Raw genomic sequence first — 24,839 nt, forward strand, 5'->3', positions numbered from 1 at the left:
AACCTACTCATAAGTCTGCTCATTATGTGCACCATGGTGAGAGCCTGCTTTAATAATTTAACCCAGGCTATTTCAGTGGCTGGGGTAATCACATGCTATTGAAAGAATTTCACAAACAAAGGCATTTAAAAAACATGATTAATATTGTCACTGGTTTTGAGGGAGATTTCAAATAACTATGTTGTCACTTTCTGAGGAAAAGAAGAATGTATAAAGAAGAAAATTATCTTATAAATTAATAAGCCAGATTCTCTCCAGAGTTTAAATTATTCACTGATTGTAAGGCAGGGGCTTGGAGAGCCAAAAGAACTTTCATTAGTGTCTCGGAATTTTACTGATAACAGGATACTTTAAGTATCACCCTGAAAATTGTGTTTGTCCCTTTGTAACTGCGTTACCACAAGGCTGTCTTGGGTCCAGCTTCTGCATAGCACATCCAAAAAGAACAAAGACCAACTCCAGAACCCTTGACAAGAGATGTTTATCCAGGACATTTTTACCCAAGGTATAATGAATTTTTTAGAAGGAATAATTTCAAAATAGAACTGATAATGGTTAAAATGTCACACCATACAATTTGTTAGAGATTTTTAAAAAGATCAAAGTGTCTTGATAAAATTTGTATCTGCAAATATTTGTCTAGGGAAATTGGATTTGATAAAAAAGTGTTCACAGAAGAAAACTGACAAAGGCAGAAGCTATAATGGATGCAATCTGATAGATGTATTAAATACTTCTTGCACAATGTTCACAACACAGAATTAAATTCTTTGAAAATAATTTTAGTAAAACAAAAGTAAAAAGTATTAGATACAAGTTACAAGGCAGAACAGAACTGATCTAGGAATTCAACTGCTTAACGGAATTCACTTCAGAAAATGTATGACATCTGCATTCATAAACATGGAATCCAAGAGACTGTAGTCAAAACATTCACGTGGTGTGAATGGCCAGGGCCACACTCTGAGGAGAGAATGCCCAGTTCCCACCAGAGGCCAGTTTCCTGAACCCAGTGGTACTCGGGCACGTGTGTGCAGACAGCCTGATTAATTCTACTCAAACCCCACAGCCTACTAGTTACGACAGCTACGACTGGGCACGACCCACCTCTCCAACCATCCCTGCCTTCCCCCAACCTCCGCCATTCAGACTGGGTGATTCTTGGAGTTCTCGTCGTGGCTCAGTGGTTAATAAATCCGAGTAGTATCCACAAGGATGTGGGTTCGATCCCTGGCCTCGCTCAGTGGGTTAAGGACCCAGCGTTGCTGTGAGCTGTGGTGTAGGTCGCTGACACAGCTTGGATCCTGTGTTGCCCTGGCTGGGTAAAGGCCAGCAGCTGCAGCTCTGATTTGACCCCTAGCCTGGGAATCTCCACATGCCTCGGGTCTGGCCCTAAAAAAAAAAAAAAAAAAGCAAAAATATAAACAAACAAACAAACAAACAAACTGGGTGATTCCCCAGCCTGGGTTCTCCGCCTGGCAGGTCTTTCCAACCCTTACCTCCAGATGCAGGTCCAGCTCTTCTGCACTGCCTCCCACATGGCCTCCAATCCACTGTAATCCAGACCTTGCCCCTTGGCATAAACTCCTCCTGCCAAAGTCATCAATAACGTCTATGTTGCCAAATCCAGCGGAGACTCTCAGATTGCCTTCTCTGCCCATCACTCCTTCCTTCTGGTAACTGTTTCTTCCTGAGTTTCCACAACCCTTGTACAACGCAGCTCCATGTGGCCAATGGCAATGCCCAGAGAGGGCATTGTGGGCAATTCTCAACCGGCACCCAGGCCAGCTGGGGAAATGAAGACTTCAGTCCTGAAGGAGGGAGCTGGGCAGTACCCTCCACATGCCCCAAACTCAGCAGGTCCAAAGCCAAATGCATATTGTCCTGAGCACCCTATTTCCAATTTTCCCGTCACTGCCCAAGCTAAGTTTCTTATCGCCTCCTGACCAGAATAATGTGCCAGTCTCCTTCTTGGTAGTTTGACCTTCTCTAGTTCACTCTTTACACAGTTAGGGAATTTTATTTTTCAAAAAATCTCTTCTTTTTTGGTATTTTAGACAACTATGGTAAAGCATGCATAACATACAATTGGCCATTGTGACATCTTAAGTGGCATTAATTAAATTCACCTGTTGTGCAACCATCACCACTATTTCTAGAACTTTTCCACTATACCAAACAGAAACACTGTAACTATCAAACAGTAACTCCCATTCTCCCTCCCCCAACCTTGGTAACCTCCAGTCTATTTTCTGTTTCCTAAGGAATGTTTTCAAGAAGGACAACTGTGCACCGAGCATTGTTCATCAAAAAAATATCCTCAAAGTCCTCCTCTCTGGGGCTGAACAGCCTGCCCCTCTGACTCCTGCAGTTTCCCTCATCTTTTACTGCCTTGCTGCCATCTCTCCCTCCGCCTCCCGCTCGTGTCCCATCCCCACCAGCTTTCAGCCCAGACACCTTCTAGACCTGCACAGCCAGCAGCAAAGTGCAGTCCGACTTTTGTCTCATGGGATGCAGCCTCTTGACATTCTTGGCAATAAAATTCTCCATCTTAAATCCAGAAAAATTTGATGTTCCCACAAATCTATTGTATAATTTTCTCCCAGAGGTGACAGCAGGAGGAGAGCAAGTTAAATATTTGCTTATGGTACCCAAGACGATTTCCAGCTCTCACCCTGACCGTCCCCCTCTCCTTCTCTTACGGGGTTTCAGAACTGGAAACTGCACTGCAGGAGATGAGTTAGCAACAGGATAGAAAGTGGACAGGGCTGGTGTGTGCAGAGGATCAAAGTGAGGCCTGATAAGCTAAGGACACCCTAATGTTAATGAGCTGGGGCAAAAGTACACAGATGGAGAGCACAAAATGTGCTTGCAACACCGAGGTGGGAAAAGCACGGTCAGCTCAGGGAACAGAAGGAGGCCTGGTTGCCTGGAGAGCAGTGGGCACACAGGAGGGTGACTCGAAATGAGGTTGGAGATGTCTCTAGGGCTAAACTGTTGCGGGCTTTGGAGAGCATGTCAGAGGTTTAGACTAACTTTCCTGCTTGGTGGGAAGCTCTCACTGTATGAAACAGAAACCCCCCACTTCGAGGGTTTAAACAATAAAGGGGATTTATTGACCTGAGTTACAGAGAAGTCCAGAGGACCTTGAGGTGAGGGCTCTGGCTTCATTTCTCAGAAATTCTCTTCTTTGCTCTTCTCTAAGAGTCCTTGGTGTAGTTTCTCTCAGGGTTGCAAGATGGATTTTGGCTGCAACTAGGGTATGGGTGTCTTTTTTTTTTTTTCCAACAGGAAAGGGAGGTTCTAGCTTCTCCAAGCCACGTAGCAGAATTCCTCACCTTCACTCTGACTGGGTCAGCTTGGACCAATCACAATGTGTAGGCCCTTGCTAGGCACCTCTCTGTATAACCCAGTCTCTGTAGTCAAGTTCTTCCTCCAAACAGGATCGCCCTGCAGCTAGGGCTTGGGTCTATACCAATGGCATGGCTGATACTTAGTAAGAGTGGAATGGGTTCCCCAAATAATCTGTTAGGAAAGGAAGAGAGGGGAAGAGGAGGCTGGGTAAATAATCAAGCAAGTTCGTTATACCATTAGAAGGATTCTTTTTTTTTTTTGTCTTTTTGCCTTTTCTAGGGCCGCTCCCACGGCATATGGAGGTTCCCAGGCTAGGGGTCGAATCAGAGCTGTAGCCGCCAGCCTACGCCAGAGCCACAGCAACGCGGGATCCGAGCCGCGTCTGCAACCTACACCACAGCTCACATCATCGCTGGATCCTTAACCCACTGAGCAAGGCCAGGGATCGAACCCGCAACCTCATGGTACCTAGTCGGATTCGTTAACCACTGCGCCACGACGGGAACTCCCCATTAGAAGGATTCTTAAAGATCACTCTAGCTGCTGTGAGGACAGACTGGAAGAACAAGCCAGCAAGGAAGGAGGGAGGCCCACTGAGAGTCCAGAGATGATGGTCATAGAGACTGAGATGAATTTTGGAAACAGAATCGACTGGACTTAGTGATGGCTTGGGTGTTGGAAGAGGTAGTTTAGGCAGACTCTACAAGGTCTCAGATGCCAAGCTTTGGACTTCATCTTAGTGGTCCATGATGAAGGTGTCGAAGTGGGTTGACTTTTGTGAGTAAGAGATAAATAATTTTTATTTTTTGGTTTGCCTTTCACTTTCTCCTCCATTTTTTTTTTTTGTTTTAAAAATTTACCACTGCATATTCTTTTGTTCTTCTGTTTTCCAGATGATGAAAACACCAAAATCATAATCTTTGGTTTTATTAGCATTCCCTTTGCTGTTCACTCTGTATCCAAGTCAAGTGACTAAGAATATCCCCCCAAATCCTTTTTTTTTTGTAGTCTAATTTTACAAGCCCAAAAGGACATAGCTTCAGTTGAATCTTAGAACACTGTGAAATTAATATTAACCAAGCTGAATGTTTTCAGTTTGAATCAACATGCTTGCAATGCCATTCACTCTTGCAATTTGCCATCATCAGAAATTGAACATGCTTAAGCTTTTCAAAATATCATTTATAAGGCCTCAGAGTTCAACTGCAGCTCCTGATTTAATCCTTTAGATATCTATCTAAAAAAGCTTACAGAAATAGTTGAATTAAACTTCAAGGATGCAGGGTGGCTATTTTTGCAAACTAAGCAAATAATAGCTGCAACTTGATGCCCTTGATGGAAGTAGACTGGCATGTTAATTCTGTATATAAATTCAGCAAAGCACTTACATCAAAGAGTCTACTCTTATGCTCACTCAAGTTTGACTCCATCCTCTCAAAAAGAATTGCTATTCCTCCATTCATTAAGGAGGTCCAGGACTTGGTTTTGTCTCATTTTAAATGTCCACATATTATTTTGTCATATATTACTTTGCTGTGCTTTTTTCTTTTGGGGAAGTTCCCATCTCTCTGATCTTTAGTTTTCTCCTCCTCTCTTTACCCTTGATGAGGACAGAATTCCTGACTAGAGACCTCACAACACTGTTGTGAAGGTCAAGTGAGTTGATACGTGGAAAAGTTGTGAAGACTGCTAAGGTCTATCCAAAACCTTTTCTTTTGTGATAATGTAGCATCTATAGTTGTAGCAATTACTGTGGGGGTCCTTTTGCATTATGTGAGGGTCTTCTTCAGCCTCCCGAGGGCACTAGATCAATGTGCAAGGCAGGCTGAAAGCGCCAGAGAATTTATGCTCCTGAGAGTAGCTTTCAGACCATGACCAATGGAGATGGTGAAGAAACATTCCAGTTTCTTGCCCTTGGTAGTGCTGGCAGGTGGGGGCAACTCTACAAAGTTCCAAATGTCCTCACTACGGTTAAGACCACTTCCCAGAGCAACACCATCTTCAATAATGAACATTGTTTTGTGTTTCTGCCATTCCATTTTTTTATTCCCTCACTTTCAGAGCTGGTATTTTCTGGGCTTACCTCTCAAATTAATGACCTGCCCTCAAATACTTATCTTTAGGTCTGTTTCTGGTGGAAGTCAACCTAAGACCCTAGACTCATGGTCTTTTAAAACCTGTATGTGCAGCTAGCTCACCAATGACATTCTCGTCCAGCCTTAATCTTGGATGGAACTAAGTCTATTTTGCCTCCTGTTTGCTGGGACTTAGTGTTTAGTGGTAAACTCCCTGACAGGTAGTTTTCCTGGCTTTTCCCTGACAAACTCTGTACCTTATAGAAGGGCTAGCTGATACATGAGTCAAGCAGTCAGAGATTAGATATTGCTGTCATTGCTACCAGGATGATAGTGGAGAATAGGGCTCAAAGCTGTGGACAAATGATTTCCCTAACATTGAACCCCAACGTCAGACAGACTTACCCACACAGTTGTGGACAATGTTGGACAAGTGCTGGCCTCCAACTGCACTGGCAGAGCCTGCCACCCCTGAAATTTGCGGAAAGGAGGAGCAGAACAGGATGTGTTTTCTCTACAGACAGAGACAGATCCCAAAAAGAAAAAGGAGGAGGAGGGGGCTGAGTCACACATGCCAAACTCCTATTCTCCAAATTGCCAGTTAGAAAATTCACTCCTCCTTTGCAGGAATGAGAGGGCCAGAAAGAAACCCAGAATGTTATTGTAATAGATTCCTTCTATCATGGAAACAAGATGCTGGGGAAATGAGTTCCCCCTTTCCAACATTCCCCAGGCTTTTGCTCTCTTAGCTTCTAGGGCTTAACCATTAAACTCCAGTCCAACTAAGAGTGACCATCCCCTCTGCAGGAAGAGATCAACCATCTATGATGACAGTGCAGCTCCACTATGAGCACATCCCCCACCCCTCCCACACAAATGGCAACTACGCTTTCCTTGTGTGTTCTCTTGGTCCTGGAGGTGAAGAGTGTGGCTACTGCCCTCAGAAGGCAATTCATTGACTGAAGTAATTCTAGGCCATGCTGAACCTCGTTTTTCACTCCAAACTAAAAACTAACCACACTGTTCAGAACAGTCTATCAGAGGTTCTGCAAAGAGATTACATAACAGTGTAAGGATGTCCCCAATTTAAATTAAAGCCTCTACTGCTGTCTATTTCCCAGGGAGAAATTAAAGTTGTGAGATTAGATTCTCTCGTCTGTTTGAGTTAAAGTTAAAAGGCATTCAAGTCTAAAACTCATCCTTCCCAATTTCTGATTCTGCTTGTTCTGAACCAGAAGGGTTCTTCATATCTGGATAGCACTGTGGTTCTTTCAACAGCCTGGACAGGTCTCCCTAGAATCACTGGTGTGGCTTTTTTTCAGAGTGTCAGAAGTTAAACACCAAAATTCTGTTATACCTCACTTTTTGCTTTTTGCTTTTTTTTTTTTTTTTAGGGCCGAATGCCGTGCATGCACGGCATATGGAGGTTCCCAGGCTAGGGGTCTAATCGGAGCTACAGCTGCCAGCCTATACCACAGCCACAGCAACGCCACATCTGAGCCACATCTATGACCTACACCACAGCTCACAGCAACACCAGATCCTTAACCCACTGATTAAGGCCAGGGATAGAACCCGCAACCTCATGGTTCCTAGTCAGATTCGTTTCCGCTGTGCCGTGACAGGAATTTTTTTTTTTTTTTTATACCTCACTTTTAAAAGAATATCATCAAAGCACTCAACAACAACAAAATTAAATAAAAGAAAAAAGTCAATACCAAGATCAAGTAATTATCAAGACAAAGTGGTGCTCCCAGAACCTTGCATTTTCCAGAAGAGAGGCTAAGTGGCATCCTGATTTGGGCTTCACCCGGATGCTAGTCCATCTGTGTGAGTTATCTGAAATCCTTGATCTGTAAACAAAACCAACTGGCAGCAGCTCCTTCAAAAAGTTAATACTGGCAACACATTTTATCATTCCTGTGGAAAGAATCAACAGATATTTCTCTCTGGGTGACATATGAGATTGCAGGAGGTCAGAATACACCATCCACCATCCGCCATCCACTTATGCCACTCTTGCATAAGGATTATTTTGAGCTGAAGGCAACTGAGAAAAAGCAGACATAAGATGAGCTCTCTGCTGTCCCCTTATCTACCTGAAAACAAGATCACAAATTCCCCTTGTGAAGGTGTCTCCCTCTCCCACTGTCCACAGGAGGAAGGAAATAACAACCTCCGGTGATAGAGATGGGATGGCCCCTGAGTCAACACAAACAAACTTTACTCACTAGCCCTTACCTACCATTGATTTCCCATGTATTCGTTTTCCTACGACTTGCTGCCCTTAGAAGCTCAAAGTCCTTCTCATTTGTCTTCACACTTTTTAAATATAACGTCTTTTGTCCAAATGGTATCAAGGCCTCTAAGTCTAGCTGCTTCTTTGTGAGTTTTCTCTTTCTGGGAAGCCCCCTCAACATGTAAAACTTTTATTTAACATCTAAGAAATTTGCATGTCTTTCCTCATATTAATGTCTGTTGTCAGATTACTTTGCAGACCCAGCCAGAGAGCCTAAGAGGGTAAAAGAGAATTTTCCCCACAGGATGCTAACATTCTTGCAAGGTTTAGAAATAGCACTGATGGTGAACCCAGTCATGAGGTTTTTTTTTTTTTTTTTTTTTTGTCTTTTTGCTATTTCTTGGTCTTGGGCCGCTCCCACGGCATATGGAGGTTCCCAGGCTAGGGGTCGAATCGGAGCCTAGCCGCCGGCTTAGGCCAGAGCCACAGCAACGAGCCGCGTCTGCAACCTACACCACAGCTCACGGCAACGCCGGATCGTTAACCCACTGAGCAGGGGCAGGGACCGAACCCGCAACCTCATGGTTCCTAGTCGGATTCGTTAACTGCTGCGCCACGACGGGAACTACAGTCATGAGTTTTTTTTGAGAGATTTTTCTTTCCTATCTTGAATCTTAAACACTTATTTCCATTTCCCCTTTGAGCCCTTTGTCTCCAACACTCCTTGACCCATGGAGTCTGGGCTCTGAACAATGATAACGTGGCTCCTGTTGCTGCCTTTTGTTGTGGAATCACTTGGGTGTGTGAAGCCTGACGCACAAGGGGAGTGTCTCCTTCATCCCCTCATTTGTTTCAGCTGGAAAACATCCTCAGCAGATTCTTGAACTGAAGCTGCTGTTGACATTTCTGCAGCTTGCATCTCCAGGTATGTTAGGATTAGTTTCAGTTATGGAAATCCAAACCAAGAGGGGGAAGGTTAAAGTTTAATCTGTTCACACAAATGTCTGGGTGTAGCCTTCCAGGGTCAGGGATCCAGACTGTTGTCCACCATGTGTGGTCTGGACCTCCCTGTCCCACAGGCAGACATCTACACCTAAGCAACAGGAGGCAGGAAAGGATGAAAGTAAAGCAAAGAGTGTTTGCATTAAGGAAGACACGAGAGTATAGTCATACATTTGAGATAGCGCAGGTTTGTTTTCAGATCACTGCAATGAAGCGAGTATCACAACAAAGCAAGTCACACAAATTTTTTTTCTTTTCCAGTACATATAAAAGCTATGTTTACACAATACTGTAGTCTACTAAATATGTAATAGTATTAGGTCTTAATTAAAAAACACTTTATTGCTAAAAAATGCAAACCATCATCTGAGCCATCAGTGAGTCATAATCTTTTTGCTGGTAGAGGGTCTTGCCTCACTTTTTTTTTTTTGGTCTTTTTGCCTTTTCTAGGGCTGCTCCCATGGCACATGGAGGTTTCCAGGCTAGGGGTTGAAGTGGAGCTGTAGCCGCTGGTCTACGCCATAGCCACAGCAACGTGGGATCTGAGCCGAGTCTGTGACCAATACCACAGCTCACAGCAACGCCAGATCCTTAACCCACTGAACAAGGTCAGGGATCAAACCCACAACCTCATGGTTCCTAGTCAGATTCGTTAACCACTGAGCCACGATGGGAACTCCTTGCCTCACTGTTGATGGTGCTAACTGAGCAAGTGGTGGCTGCTCAAAGTTGGGGTGGATATGACAGTTTCTTAAAATGAGACAATGAAGTTTGACTCATGGATTGGCTCTTCCCTTCATGAACCATCTGTATGTAGTACACAATGCTTTTTGACAACATTTTGTCCACAGTAGGACTTCTTTCAAAATTGGAGCCAATCCTCTCAAATCTTGATGCTGCTTTATGAACTTAGTTTATGTAATACTCTAAATCCTTTGTTGTCATTTCAACAATTCTCACAGCATCTTCACCAGGAGTAGATGTTCACTTTCATTGCTCATCCTTAGGAAGCAACTCTGCATCCATTCAAGTTTTGCATGAGATTGCAGCCATTTAGTCACATCTTCAGGCTCTGCTTCTAATTCTAGTTCTCTTGCTATTTCTACCACATTTGCAGTTACTTCCTCCACTTAGGTTTTATACTCCTCAAACTCATTTATGAGTGCTGGAATTAACTTCTTCCAAGCTCTTGCTAATGTTGACATTTTGGCCTCTTTCTGTAAATCACAAATTAAAAAAAATTTTTTTTTTCCAGCCACCCTCAGGGCATATGTAAGTTCTCTGCCTGGGATGGAATCCAAGCCGGAGCTGTGACCTATGCCTGCTGCAGCAACACTGGATACTTAACCCACTGCACCGGCCTGGGTACTGAACCAGCGCCCCCAGAGGCAAGCCAGATTATTAACCCATTGCGCCACAGCGGAACTCCCACGAATGTCCTTAATGGTATCTAGAACAGTGAATCTTTTCCAGAAGGTTTCCAATTGGCTTTGCACGAATCCATTAGAAGAATCACTACCTATGGCTAGTGTAGTCTTTGGGCTGCAAAATGGATGTTATGTTAGCAGGCATGGAAACTTTAATCTGCTTGCACTCTTCATCAGAGTTCTTGGGTGACTAGGTGCATTGTCAATAAATAGTAACATTTTGAAAGGAATCTTTTTCTGAGCAGGTCTCAGCAGCAGGCTTAGAATATTCAGCAAACCATGTTGTAAATAAATGTGCTATCATCCAGGTTTTGTTGTTCCATTTACAGAGCCGAGGCAGAGTAGATTTGGCATAATTCTTAAGGGCCTATGATTTTTGGAATGGTAAATGAACATTGGCTTCAACTTAAAGTCACTAGCTGCATTAGTCCCTGACAGTCAGCCTGTCCTTTGAAGTTTTCGAGCCAGGCACTGACTTCTCTCCAGCTATGAAAGTCCTAAATGTCATCGTCTTCCAACAGAAGGCTGTTTGTCTACATTGAAAATCTGTTTAGTATAGTCGTCTTCATAAATTATCTTAGCTACATCTGGTAACTGGCTGCATCTTCTCCATTAGTACCTGCTGCTCTTTGCACTTTGATGTTACAAAGACGACTTCTTTCCTTAAACCTCATAAACCCACCTCTGCCAGTTTCAAACTTTTCTTCAGCAGCTTCTTGACCTCTTTCATTCTTCATAGAACTGAAGACTTAGGGACTTGCTGTGGATCAGCCTTTGTTAAGGGAATATTGTGGCTGGTTTGAGCTTCCATATAGAACAAGTGGTCCAGACTCTCAGGTACACTTGGCACCACTGTCCCACTCTTTAAAGTGCAATTCCCCAGTGGTTCTTCCCAAGGAGTCTCTGTGAGGCTCCAAGAGAGCACTTAGCCAGTTGTAGCCTTTATCTGTGCTCCCTATGGGAGTCAGTAAAGTCTGCAGATATTTTGCTTCTATTCTTGTTCAGTTTCTTTGGGACTAAGTTGTTATTTCTGTCTTTATGTTCCAGATGATCCCCCAAATATCTACCCATTTAAGAAATACCCTCTTAAATGGGTGAAACCCCAAGCACAGCACCTTTTCCCTTTTATCTGCTGGTCTGTTCTTCAATTTTACTTCCCCTTTTATGTCTACCAGAACTCTTCTCTAAAACTCAACTTTATTTCCAAAAAGTTTTCTCCTTCTCAAGCTTAATTATTCTTCATTAATTTCACTCTCAGTCTGTCAGTGCTCCTGTTCTAAGACTGAAGCACATTTTAGAAACACTCCAGACATGCCTTGATTTCCTGAAAAAATCTGATGCCTAAGGACTTAAGTTTCCAGGCATAGGACTAATTGCCTTCTTGATCTCTGGTTTTAAAACAACTTAATTGTGTCTTTAACTTAGGTAGTTTTCATTAAGTAGGGGCTCCCATTTATTGTCTGCTGGTTTTCAATTAAAAGCCTTGTATGGGTGTCTGCACAGCTGGAGGCTTGGAAATCTAATCTAAAGTCTTGGCTACAGCTCCTACAATTTACAAATCCAGTCAATTTAGGATTACATAACGGGAAATTATTCTTGAGGTTGTGGACAGGGCATATGACTTCAAGATTAGTCTTTTTTTGTTCTGTTTTCTCAGAAAATTCCTTCCAACTGATTCCCCCCACCCCCCTTTTTCAGCTGCCCCCATGGCATATGGAAGTTCCTGGGCCAGGGATCAAATCCGAGCCCCTATGCCATAGCTGTGGCAATGCCAGATCCTTAACCCACTGCGCCAGGATGGGGATCAAACCAGCAACACCACAGAGACAGAGACAAAGAGGGTCATTAACCCACTGCACCACAGTGGGAACTCCCAAGATTTGTCTTTGGGTACTGCCTACATAGCTTGGCATTAACAGTTGAGAACTAGAACTTCAGACTCCAAATGCTGTGTAAAGAACTCATTTGTAAAGAAATGACAGAATTAGAAATCAGCATTTTTGCCAGCACCCCCCAATATATATATATATATAACACATATACCAATATATACTAAAATAGTTTAATAGGGAACTCTATGATGATGCATCAGACTGACAGTACCTGAATGCACTGATCAATTCTGACACTTCTAAAGCCAGCACATCAATATGAGGGAAACTACATGCTCTCTTATGAGTTGTTCTTGTAAAAATTTCTCTGAATGCAAATTTAATGGAGCGTCTAGATCTACCACTTTGCAGGAAAAACTGGTGACAGAGAAACATGTTAAATGACACAAAGATGATACAGTATCCAAATTTAGAAAGTGAGGAAAATGATCCAGTTTCTTAACAAGCAAGTGGCAGTTAAAATGAAAGTGAGTGTGAACTGTTACACATAAGGCCCTTAAGGACCACACCAACCAAATGCAAAGTATGTATCTCGCTAGGATCCTCATTGAAACAAAACAACTATAAAGACATCCTAAAAAGTTTTAATTTTGATATGTTTTTACTTACAGAAAAGCTGCCATAGCACAAAGAATTCCCCCATACCTTTTGTTTGGATTCCCCAAATATTAACATCCTACTGGCTTTCCTTTATCCCTTTCTCTCTGTATATACCCATATTATTTTTTTTAAAGTAAGTTACCAACAAAGTGCTCCTTTATCTCTAAATACTTCGGTGTATATTTCCTAAAGACAAGAACGTTCTCATACATAACCACAGTACTATTACCAAAATTTGGAAATTAATATCTTGTGGTATCTCTTTATACTTCTTTAACTTGGAGCAGTTATTTCAGTCTTTGTTTTTCATGACCCTGATTTCTGAAGGGTAAAGGCCAATTTTTTTTTGCAGATGTCCCTCAATTGATGATTCTTCAGTATATTCACAGTATACATTTTTGGGAGGTACCCTCAAAAGTGATGTTTTGTCTTGCGCACTGCATCTTATCAGAAGCAAACAATATTTGTTCTGTAACTAGTAATGTAAAGAGATATTTTTGAGACAACTAGGGGAAACCGAAATCACATGATACTAAACTACTGTTAATTATGTTAGATGTCATAATGGTATTGTGGTTATGTTTTTTTTATAAATGGTCCTCATCTGTTTACCATACATACATTGTAGGGAAGGTAAAGTTATGTGATTTGATGTCTGTTTCTAGGGAGTTTAGCAACTTTAGGCAGAAGGCAATAATAATAATATAGTCAGACCTTGATTATTCCAAAACAGTGTCCAATTTGTGCAATATCCAGGACTTTGACCATTTTCCCTCCTCCCTGGCTCCTCTTTCGGTCACTGCATTTACGACTTACTCAGTGTAGTATAGAAAGCATACATCTGTCAAGTTTTGTGACTTGTTGGATGAAGAAAGCCTGTGGGGAAGAGATAAACTACGGATTGAAATTAGGTTTATAAATAATTTGAACATTTCATTTCTCTGTGATTTGTATGTTTTAATATTATAGATAAATATGAGTCTAATGAAATGAGATCATTTACAATGATCACATAGTAAAATTTTAGAGCCCAAATACAAAAGCCTTCATTTTATTTTCTATTTTTTGAAAAAAGAAATTCATTTTTTTAAAAAGTTAATTTTACCAAGGACTAATCCTTTGCTGATGTTCAAATTTAAAGTGTTCCTTCATGTCTGTCTCATAGGAGAAAACATAAAACGTTGCTTCTGTGGCAGTTTCTTCTAGTTTTTCAAGGACTCATGTAGTAGCAACTGGTTCAAAATACTGCTTTGCTTCAAAGCACGCAGTTTAGATGTGTCTTCACTAATGATGGCAATATTTCCATTTTGTTCCTGAGCCGTCAGATCACTTTCACTGTCAGACAGCGTACACAGCAGAGTGTCATTTTCATAGGTTGGAAAATAATACCTGAAAACAATCACAGATATATTGAATAACCAAAACTATAAATTATCCAGAAAATTTCTAAGCAGCTGAATGTACCCATTACTACAATTTTGCTAGGCTTTCTTGCCAACAATTTTAACCACATTTTGCAAAGGCTGTAAGGAAAACAACTTCAGAATTTTACTTTGACCTTTACTGACTGACATTAGTCTTCTTCTTCTTCTTCTTTTTTTTTTTTTTGTCTTTTTGCTATTTCTAGGGCCACTCCCTCAGCATATGGAGGTTCCCAGGCTAGGGGTCGAATCAGAGCTGTAGGGCCACTGGCCTATGCCAGAGCCACAGCAACGCAGGATCCGAGCTGCGTCTGCAACTTACACCACAGCTCACGGCAACGCCAGATCCTTAACCCACCGAGCAAGGCCAGGGATCAAACCTGCAACCTCATGGTTCCTAGTCAGATTCGCTAACCAGTGAGCCACGACGGGAACTCCTGACTGACATTAGTCTTAACTAGTATCCTTGCTAGTTGGCCATTCAGCCTTTGCTTGATATCTACCATAATAAAAAAAACTTACTATCTTAAAAGGCAGCTGATTTTATTATCAGGCAGCTCTAGCTAATAAATAATACCTCCTTGTATAAAGCTAAAAAAGACATGCCTCCTATTTCTACCCAAAGGTCCCAGTTTTTCCCTAGGACTAGCCAAGTTCAACTATATTGACTCTTTATACACCATTCCTTCAAATATCTGTTAAGAACAGTTTCCCCTGTGGGTCCCCCCCCCCATTATTTTTCCTATTCATTAATAACCTAATCATCACTATTTCCTTTATTATAGATGATCAAAAGTAAAAACATTTACAGAATTTTTTTTTTCTTTTTTTTCTTCCCATGGCATATGGAAGTTCCCAGGATAGGGGTCAAATCAGAGCTCAGCTGCTGGCCTAGGCCACAGCCACAGCCATGCAGGATCTGAGCCACATCTGTGATATACCACGACTCATGGCAACGCCAGATCCTTAACCTGCCAAATGAGACCAGGGATTGAACCCATATCCTCACGGGTACTAGTAGGGTTTGCAATGTTTGAGCCACAATGGGAACTCCCATCTACTGATTTTTTTTTTTTTTTTTTTTGTCTTTTTAGGGCCGCACCCACAGCATATGGAGGTTCCCAGGCTAGGGGTCGAATTGGAGCTGTAGCTGCTGGCCTACACCAAAGTCACAGCAATGTGGGATCTGAGCCACATCTGCAACCTACACCACAGCTCACAGCAACGCCGGATCCTTAACCCACTGAGCAAGGCCAGGGATCGAACCTGCAACCTCATGGTTCCTAGTTGGATTCACTAACCACTGAGCCATGATGGGAACTCCAGGAACTCCTATAGAATTTCAAATCTTAATTACTCTGGTTCCTTCTCTGGACACTCTTTGTGCTTCTGGGTTATTTTTAAAGATTTCAACCTATATAAGAAGATTATAGGAACAGGTTTCTGGTCAACTCAGGGCTGACTTTGCCTCATTTAAACCTGGAATTTTCTAAAGAGGAGAAACTTTCTAGCTTTTTGGCTAGACTACTGGGAACTCTGATTTAACATTCTCTGAGAATGGAGAAACTTCTGAGGAGCTAGAACCCCACAACTTTTCAGAGGTTCCCTCAACTGGGGTTATGCAGAGTGATCTGAGAACCATTCGAGAAGGCTGGACTGACCAGGGATACCTGAGTCTGATAACTCCTCGATAGGAACCAGGACAACGGCTTAACGCTTTTAGGTGCCAAGATGCAAACTACATAACAAAAGCCCTAGTAGTTACATACTTTTTGACAGAGTTATTTTATTTCTAAGAGTTTATCTAGATGAAACAACTGGAAAACTGTGCAATAATGTAGACATATGGATCTTAATCATATCCCTAATGTATAAGAGCAGAATATAAAATTCTAAATATATAACAAATTAGAGTATATTTATACAACAGAATATTTGACAACTATTAAAAATGATGCATTAGATGTGTACTGGATATAGAAGATGCTTATACATATTCTTAACCATATATTTTATCACTGCACCAGTGGCATATGGGAAGTTCCTGGGTCAGGGACTGAATCCAAGCTGTAGCTGTGACCTATGTCGCACCGTATCCTTTAACCTACAATGCTGGGCCAGGGATCAAACCCATGCCTCTGCAGTGACCCCAACTGCTGCAGTTGGATTCTTAACCCACTGCACTACAGTAGGAACGCTAACAAAATATTATTTAGAAAATACGCTTCTTTATTCTGTCAATATCTATCCATATCTCCACAGTATAAAATCTGAGATAGCTGATTACATCTGTATTTTAAAAATAAAGTTTTTGAAGATTTTTACTTTTTTACAATAAACTTTTTTTTTTTTTTTTTAAATTTAAGTTTAAAGGGGAGTTCCCGTCATGGCTCAGCAATTGATGAACCCGACTAGGATCAATGAGGATGTGGGTTCAATCCCCAGCCTTGCTCAGTGGATTAAGGATCCAGTGTTGCTGTGGCTGTGGTTATAGGCCAGTGGCTATAGCTCTGATTTGACACCTAGCCTGGGGACTTCCATACGCCATAGGTGAAGCCCTAAAAAAATCAAAAAGAAAAAAAAAATAAGTTTAAAGGAATTAAATAAAGGGACAAAATAGGAGAGAGGGAACAAAAAATGTATGTCTGGCTGAGCAGTTCTCACTGTGGTTGATCCCATGTCTGTCTTTCAGGAAGCAGTGAAGTATGTTTAGTTTCTTCCATGTGAGTCCTTAAGTCAGCTTTGGACTTGAACTTCTCATGGCAGCCATAACACCTACATTGGTGAATTTGCCTTCGAATGAAATTGACCAGTTTTACTTGCTGATAGAAATTCAGTCCTGAAAATGATAGCACATAGAATCACTGGGCATCAGGTCAGGCTCATTTTCTGCAATGTTACAATTTTTTTAAAAGAACCACTTCTTTTTATTAGACAACCTGAAGAGGCAGAGCAATTTTAATGTGTAATAACAGATACCAAATAATAACAGCCAATACTTACATAGGGTTTATGTGTTAGGCACTGTTCTAATTACTTTCCATGCATTAATACAGTTGATCCTCACAAAACCCTGTCACGTAGGTGTTTATATGTTAGTAAATTGTCCAAGGTTGCATAGCTAGTAAGTGGTAGAGCCAGGATTTGACACCAGGCTGATGGCTTCCCAGCCCATGTTCTTAACTAAAAGTTAAGTTATATATGCAACAGATATACATGTCTGTAAGAGCAGCGAAGTAAAGTAACACGCCTAAGAGTCTAGCAAAGGAGTCAGTGACCTGAAGTATGGGAAGTGTGTTTTGATGGTCTCAGACACATTAGCAAGTCAGTACTTTTCGTCTTCATGCCTCTAATCTATCATAGTGATCCAGCTGGTTTAATATATAATAAACACTCTAGCTACACTACCAAGCCGTGCAGTAGGTTTTTTATATATATATTATCCACTCTCTGTAATATTCTGTTGACCTGAGGCCCAACATCACACAGCCAGTAAGTGCTGAAGCTGGAATATGCACTCTTGTCTCACTTCAAAATCCATGTCTTTTCCACTAGCTCCCCCCCCACTTTATCATATATATTAATCATTAACTTGTATTTTATTTGAAGCAATCAGATATGTAGGAAAGAAGAAGAAATACTATATGAAATAAAAAACCACATTTAAAAATTGTAGTTTAAAAGGGCTGTGAATCAGTGGTTCAGGCAGTTCTGCAGAGACCATCTGTGGAGAGACACATTTTGGCTGTGTGCTCTCCAGTCATGACTGTGGAACACAGGCACTGTTATGGGATGGTGTATAGAAAAATGCAGCATCATGGAAAACAACTTCCAAATCAGACTTACCAAGTTCTGACTTTATTTTGAGAAGATCAAATTCATGTGCATCCTAAAAAAAGGAATGAATATATCTGTGAGCATATAAATTATTTAATCTTTCAGGCTGAATTTATAAACAGACAGCTCATTCACAGGAGTTTGAACACTGTAGAAACTCAGTCTCAGATCATCTGCTTTTGAAGTCTTCGAAATTTAACTGCTTCCCCCTACATCCAACTGCTTTTTAAAGCACAGTCTAAACAAGTCATGTCAATCAGTTAAAACATTTTAATTGTTCACAGCTTCTATCTACAGTTTTTACAATTTACTCTGTATGCATTCTGCAGTCTGACAAAAGTGTCTCAGTCTCTATGTAAGATGTGGCCCTACTGTGTTGTGTCTGGACTAGATTTATGAATACAGGCCCTTTGCTCCACAAGCAGATAGGTAATTTTTAAAATTATGCTTTTTGTCTTATGCTGTCAAATACAGTGTTTAAACCCGTAAGTTTCTCTTCACTCATATCTTCCCACAAATTACATGTGATTTGATTGTTATGATGTCCAGACTTACTTTTATTCTGTTCCATTCCTGCAATTGTCCACATGGGTAAATGTTTCAACTTACAAACTTACAGAGCATACATAAACACCATCTAACTCCCTGTGAAGGCATTCAGTATAGCACCATAGGCAGCATAATTAAGAATTCCATGATCTTATCACTGAAAGTGACTGAGAAGAGGCTGACACCAGTCAAGGATGCTGCAAAGGGAATTCTTATACAGGATAGGGGTACTAAGGCTCCTTTCCTTTCGAAGATACAAGGTTATTATGAACTGCATTCATAATACACACATACTAGTGGCAACCTGTTTCAGACAAACTGATTCTCTGCTTTCACAAGGAAATGCCCACAGCCCTTTAAACATCTTCCAGGTCCTTGTTTACTGAACTAAGAACAGTGTTTATGGATAAGAATGGAGTGAAGTGGGTGGACCTGGAGCCTCCGCTCCACTACTGCAGAACTGAGTGGGGGAGGGGTACATCAGAATCATCTGGTAATATTTTTCTTTTTTTTTTTTTTTTTTTTTTTTTTTTTTTTTTGTCTTTTGTCTTTTTGTCTTTTGTTGTTGTTGTTGCTATTTCTTGGGCCGCTCCGGCGGCATATGGAGGTTCCCAGGCTAGGGGTCCAATCGGAGCTGTAGCCACCGGCCTACGCCAGAGCCACAGCAACGCAGGATCCGAGCCGCGTCTGCAACCTACACCACAGCTCACGGCAACGCCGGATCGTTAACCCACTGAGCAAGGGCAGGGATCGAACCCGCAACCTCATGGTTCCTAGTCAGATTTGTTAACCACTAAGCCACGACAGGAACTCCTGGTAATATTTTTCTATCACACTCAACTCTACTCTCAACGTAATAGGAAGATAGCGTCTAGAAGGAAAGGCACAAACTGGAAATGTCCTCAAATTTCTTCTCTCCAGATCCTTGTAGTTGAAGGAGCTGCAAGACCACATCCTATACCCTCTCCACCTCCATGCTTCCCCCACCCCCATTTCCCCCAAGGGCTTTGCAAATGACAACGTTCTCTCTCGCCCAGACCTCCGTATTCACTGGAAAAAGATTCCTGGGTACTGTTAATGGTGGCTGCAGATCCCACCTCTAAGCTAGAACTATCTCATTAGCATCTCAAAGGTGGGAAGGCCTCAGCGGTTTGTGAAATCCCGAACAGTTCACCCAGGTCCGGTCAACTGTACTGAAGGCCATTTGCTCTGGTTCTCCTTTTTGGACCCTCCCTGTCTCTTCTGTTTTGCTTATAGCACAATCAGAAGGAGAAAATGTTTGGGGGAGTTCCCGTCGTGGCGCAGTGGTTGACGAATCCAACTAGGAACCATGAGGTTGCGGGTTTGGTCCCTGCCCTCGCTCAGTGGGTTAACGATCCGGCGTTGCCGCGAGCTGTGGTGTGGGTTGCAGACGCGGCTCGGATCCCGCGTTGCTGTGGCTCTGGCGTAGGCTGGCAGCCACGGCTCCAATTCGACCCCTAGCCTGGGAACCTCCATGTGCCGCGGGAGCGGCCCAAAGAAATAGCAAAAAGACAAAATAAATAAATAAATAAATAAAATGTTTGGAAAACTAAAGGTATAAAATGTTGAGTTTGCAGTCATTATCAGCTTGTCCCTGTCAGAACACAACAAAATCAAATGAATAAAATATCTTACCTTCATGTGGACACATAACTTCTCAATTGTTTCTGCTTGCTTTTCACAAAACAGGCAGACAGCAGAGATAGGGTGTTCCTCCCAATCAGACCAGTCACTGTGTTAAAAAGAAAACAGCAAACATGGAGATTCCCTTCATTTAGGAGGCGTCTTGCACAGTGACTTAGTATTTCTTCCCCCTAGGAAACCCCACCAGTCTCTTTCAATTCTGGTATTTTGTATATCATATTATGACTTTTTGATACAGCTTTTGAAATTCAAAGCAGCACCATGAAATTAATATAAACAGCAAACAGGTGCAGCCATATCTTCTTATATGTGCCTCTCTATCTGAGCAGCTATTTCACTGCAGAATCAGCTCAATGTCTTTCTGAGACAAGCAGCTTAATTTGCAGAGGAGCCATGTCAGTGGATGTGATGCTCTCTCTCATTAACCACAGCACTAAGTGCCGCTTGCTGTGAGGTGCAGTGCTGGGAGTGGGTTTCTGCATGACAAAGGGTGTATTTTTAAAAGGCAAGCTGTGTATCTTCCATGGGGAAATACTGATCGTTTTAAATGGGGCAAGTGTTAAATTTCACGGTAGACGGAGAAATCAAAAGACATACAGGGCCCTTTTTTATTATTTCCCCCCTCCTTGCATTTATTTTTTGAGATACTGTCAACCTCTTGTCATTCCTAAACAAGGAAAATCAAAATCCCAGGAGAGACAAGAGGCTGGACATCTTTCAATAAAAAGAGGATAAATAACAGGGAATCCTTTTAGGCTGAAAACACTGCTCAAACTTCTAAGTTCAAGCAAAGAAGCTATGGATGTTTTAAGTTAGTCATCAATGGGTTGAACACAGAACAAGGTTAACCTCAATTCAGTTACAGTCTCTAATCCAAAAGCGAGCAGCATGGAGAGTTCAAAGATCATGGCATTTTAAGGTCTGGGGACCAACAGACTAATAAGCAAAGCACCTTGGAATATATACATTTTTCTGAATTATGTACTACCTGTGTGTTCAATGAATAGCTTAATAGCAAAACACTATTTAGTCAGAATAATAGTTGCTTTAGTGATTTTTCTGTCAAAGTTATTTTGGTATTATGATTATTATTTTTTATTGGAATATTGTTGATTTACAAAGCTATGTTAGTTTCAGGTAAAGTGATTCATGTAAGTGATATCATACAGTCTTTGTCTTTCTGACTTACTGCACTTAGTATGATAATCTCTAGGTCTATCCATGTTGCTGCAAATGGCATTATTTTATTCTTCATGGCTGAGTAATATTTCATTGTGTATATGTACCACATCTTCTTTATCCATTCCCCTGATAATGGACATTTAGGTTTCTTCCATGTCTTGGCTATTGTAAGTAGTACTGCTATGAACACTGGGGTGCATCTAGCTTTTCAAATTAGAGGTTTCATCTTTTCCAGATACATGCCCAGGAGTGGTACTACTGAATCACGTGGTAACTCTATTTCTATTTTTTTAAGAAATCTCCATACAATTCTCCATAGTGGCTACATCAATTTACATTACTACCAGCAGTGTAGGAGGGTTCCCTTTCTCTACATCTTCTCCAGATTTATTATTTGTAGATTTTTTGATGATGGTCCTTCTGCGGTGTGAGGTGTCAGTTATTTTCAATTCAAGTTTTTGCTACATTACATGAAATGATGCATGGCTTAGAGAGAGAGTTCTCTTTCTTTTTATTCTATCTTTTCAGAATGATAATTTTAAATCAAACTAAAGAACTATTTTCCTTCTTTTAAAACAATGTAATTAAGTAGCATCAATAATAAGTCTTACTCTTCCTGATGGTCTAGCAACTCTTGATCATCTTCTAGTTGAACTTCTTCCCATGATTTTCCAAGTTCCTTTTGTAGGAAGAACAGAGGGATTAGAGATTAAGTGGGTAGGGGGTGGGGGTAAGGTTAAAGGGGAAAGAGAGGAAAGGAGAGAGAAAGTGGACACAGAACTCAAAAATGAAACAAAACAGAACTCACACTCAAATGGTTTTAAAACAATACAAGTAGGATATGTTACAGCTGTTATTTCAGGGATAAGAAAGGATATATCCTAAATAAAATTTTAGGATTTAGGGTATATCCGAAATGGTTAGGATTTGGGATATATACTAAACCAAATATTTAAAAACATTTAAGAACGTTTAATAACATTTTAATATTTCTTTTTGGAGAAGTGGCAATAACCTTTCAAACTCTTTTCTCAAATGCAGATCAGCGTTTCTCAACTCTGGGTGCACAGAAGAATATCTTGGGGTTCTTTTTTAAAAAACCACCAGTATCTTTTGAAAGAGACTCTGAAACAGACACCTAGCTGGACTCTTTTTCTTTTTGAGGTGCTGTACATTCTATTTCCCAGACAGCAGCCGCACTGAGCTTTCTAAAGGACATCTCCTTGTTTGTATAAACTTTCCCAGGGCTTCTCACACACTTAGAATACAATTCAGAGTCCTTACCGTGGCTTACAAAACCCATATGTTCTGCCCTGGTTTCCTCTCCATCTCTACACCCCACCACTTTTTCTTTTGCTCAGCTGGCTCCAGCCCAACTGCTGTTTTGCTGCTGCTTGAGCACGGCAAGTAGACTTCCACCCAGCTATTTTGGTTCTTGTTGCATTGCCTGCCTCAAACACTGCACCCTCACATATTCTCCTGTGGCTCTGTCATCCTGGCCTCTGCCTAAATGTTACAACCTCTTTTTCAGACTGCTCTGTCTAAAACACCCCTCTTTTAAGTTACTTTTAATTTCTCTACATTTTATTTTTCTTCAAAGCATTTATCACGCCCTGAAATCATTTTGTTTATCTATTTGTTTTCTTATTTGTTATCCATCTCCCCCACTAGAGAGAGTATTTGTGAGGATATGGCCTTTGATCACTGTTACATTTCTAGAGCTGGGCACACAGTGGGTACCAGAAAGTCTTTTTTGAATTGAATTTTAACTGAAAAAGTCTAAAAATGTGATGTCAATTTAGATCCTACTTCAAAAGGTTTCTGTAAGGTGATTAAATAGTTAATGTACACAAAGCACATGGTACTATGTAACTGCAGGTACTCAGGTATCTACTCAACTCCCTTTTATCTCTTACAGTTCATGGAGGAGTGACACCCTTTTATGGCTATGTGGCAAATTTAGCCATAGTTTCAGAAAAACTTTATGCATTGATGAGCAGGAATGATTTCTTTTGGCCCAGCCATGTCTCTTTTCTCCCTCGAGTAATTTCTTTCTTTCTTTTGTCCTTTCTTCTCTTGTCACTCAATCTTCCCACTGGGCTGTGCAAAAGCAGACACTGCATTAAAGGGGGATATAGAAATATTAGCAGGCATTTTTTTCAAGCAGTTAAACTCTGCTAACAGTCAAGCCCACTGTCACCAGATATAAATACAGATATCTTTGCTTGATATCTTTCCTTTGGAAAAACATTACCAGAATTCATTCTCAGGAACATTTATTTTCTCAAAAAAAGAATTCCTTTAACTAAAAACAAAGAACTACAAGAGACATTATGATTTAGAGAAAAAGAAAATCTATCATTCATCAACTTAATGAGAGGTTTTGAAGCTGTCATTATCTATCAGCTAAATGATGCATAAATTCAGACATGCAGAGATTTACCATAACGTCATTAGAAACAGTTAATCTGGATTCTATAATGTACTTCCCAGAGTCATCAGGAAGTGTCTAAGCCTCATTATAAACATCAAGAATGGCCTCGCCACTGCCAAAAGAATCTTTGTTAGGTGGAATTTCTGGTGATGAACTAAATCTTTTATGCATCACTTGGTCTCTCTGGACTTGGACTTAAGGCTACTGCTCTAAGATATTACTCAAGGATGGCCATTTAGGGTATTACCATTCTCAATGATATGGGCAAATGTTACTTATTAACAGATGGTTTCAGCCCCAAATGATTAAAAATATCCTACTGTCAAACTTCCAGACTCGAAGCATTACTTGCAGCGTTTTCAGTGTTTGGTAAAACACAGGGATTTATCTAGGCAGTGCAGCACTAACCATTTACCACTTGTGAGGAGAATGGAACACTCTGTTCAGTCGTATAATAGGAAACAAGTGATTTGCATGTGACAGTGGCTGAGACTTTCCTAGAGTGTTCTGCCTTGGTACAGTTAAATATGTGATTTATTACAGGAACAAGCCCCAAAGAGAAAAAAAATTTAGTTTCTAATTAAGACACTATGTCTGCTAATGAATCATGTCAGGAAAGAAAAGTATGCAAGAAAAACAAAGTTTGGAAGGCATGTCAGTAAAGATGTTCAGAACACCCCCTCAAACCCCTGCATCAGATGGCTATGATCAATGAGAAGGTGGAAAAAGAAAAACATGGGAAAAAAAAGATCCCTTTCACCCAGCGCCCCTTCATTCCAAAACATACACCCTTATAGGAACTTTTACAAAAAGTCCATGAGAAACAGAGACAGTGTTTTAAATGTAAATAACTGCAGTAGAGAAAACTATTAACAGAACTGAAAACAAGGTTAAAGGTCTATCTTTGTTACAAATGACGTTGTATATTATTTACTTATTTATTTATTTATAATAAATAATTATTATGTCTTTTTAGAGCCATACCTGTGGCATATGGAGGTTCCCAGGCTAAGGGTCAAATTGGATCTATAGCCGCCAGCCTACGTCACAGCCACATCAGATCTGAGCCGTGTCTGTGACCTACACCACAGCTCACGGCAAAGCCAGATCCTTAACCCACTGAGCAAGGCCAGGGATCGAACCTGCATCCTCATGGATGCCA

The 24,839-nt window shown here is 41.0% G+C and overlaps 1 protein-coding gene across 8 annotated transcripts in view; it reads right to left on the bottom strand.

The window, feature by feature from the left end:
• Positions 1–12,557: 12,557 nt before the first annotated feature.
• ZNF277 (zinc finger protein 277) overlaps positions 12,558–24,839 on the bottom strand; it is a 112,713-nt gene continuing 100,431 nt past the window's right edge. For 2 of the 8 annotated variants that reach the window (XR_014834206.1, XR_014834204.1), the window contains exons 8-13: positions 21,855–21,922; positions 20,053–20,149; positions 17,857–17,899; positions 16,675–16,849; positions 13,695–13,978; positions 12,558–13,465 (exon numbers count right to left, since the gene is read on the bottom strand). Coding sequence is in view for 3 of the 8 variants with exons in the window: in XM_021079287.2 (XP_020934946.1) it covers positions 13,792–13,978; positions 16,675–16,849; positions 17,857–17,899; positions 20,053–20,149; positions 21,855–21,922 (570 nt within the window). In the remaining 5 variants the exon portion in view is untranslated. Of the gene's footprint in view, positions 14,226–15,112; positions 16,850–17,856; positions 17,900–20,052; positions 20,150–21,854; positions 24,758–24,839 lie in introns of those variants that run through there. The other 6 variants (XM_021079287.2, XM_005673239.4, XR_014834205.1 and 3 more) reach the window with 5 other exon arrangements.

The sequence above is a fragment of the Sus scrofa genome, chromosome 18 (assembly GCF_054392235.1).
Source record: "Sus scrofa isolate SSC_HxYL_T2T_F1_AM1 chromosome 18, Sscrofa_HxYL_maternal_Yorkshire_Landrace_v2.0, whole genome shotgun sequence".
Lineage (NCBI taxonomy): Eukaryota > Metazoa > Chordata > Mammalia > Artiodactyla > Suidae > Sus > Sus scrofa.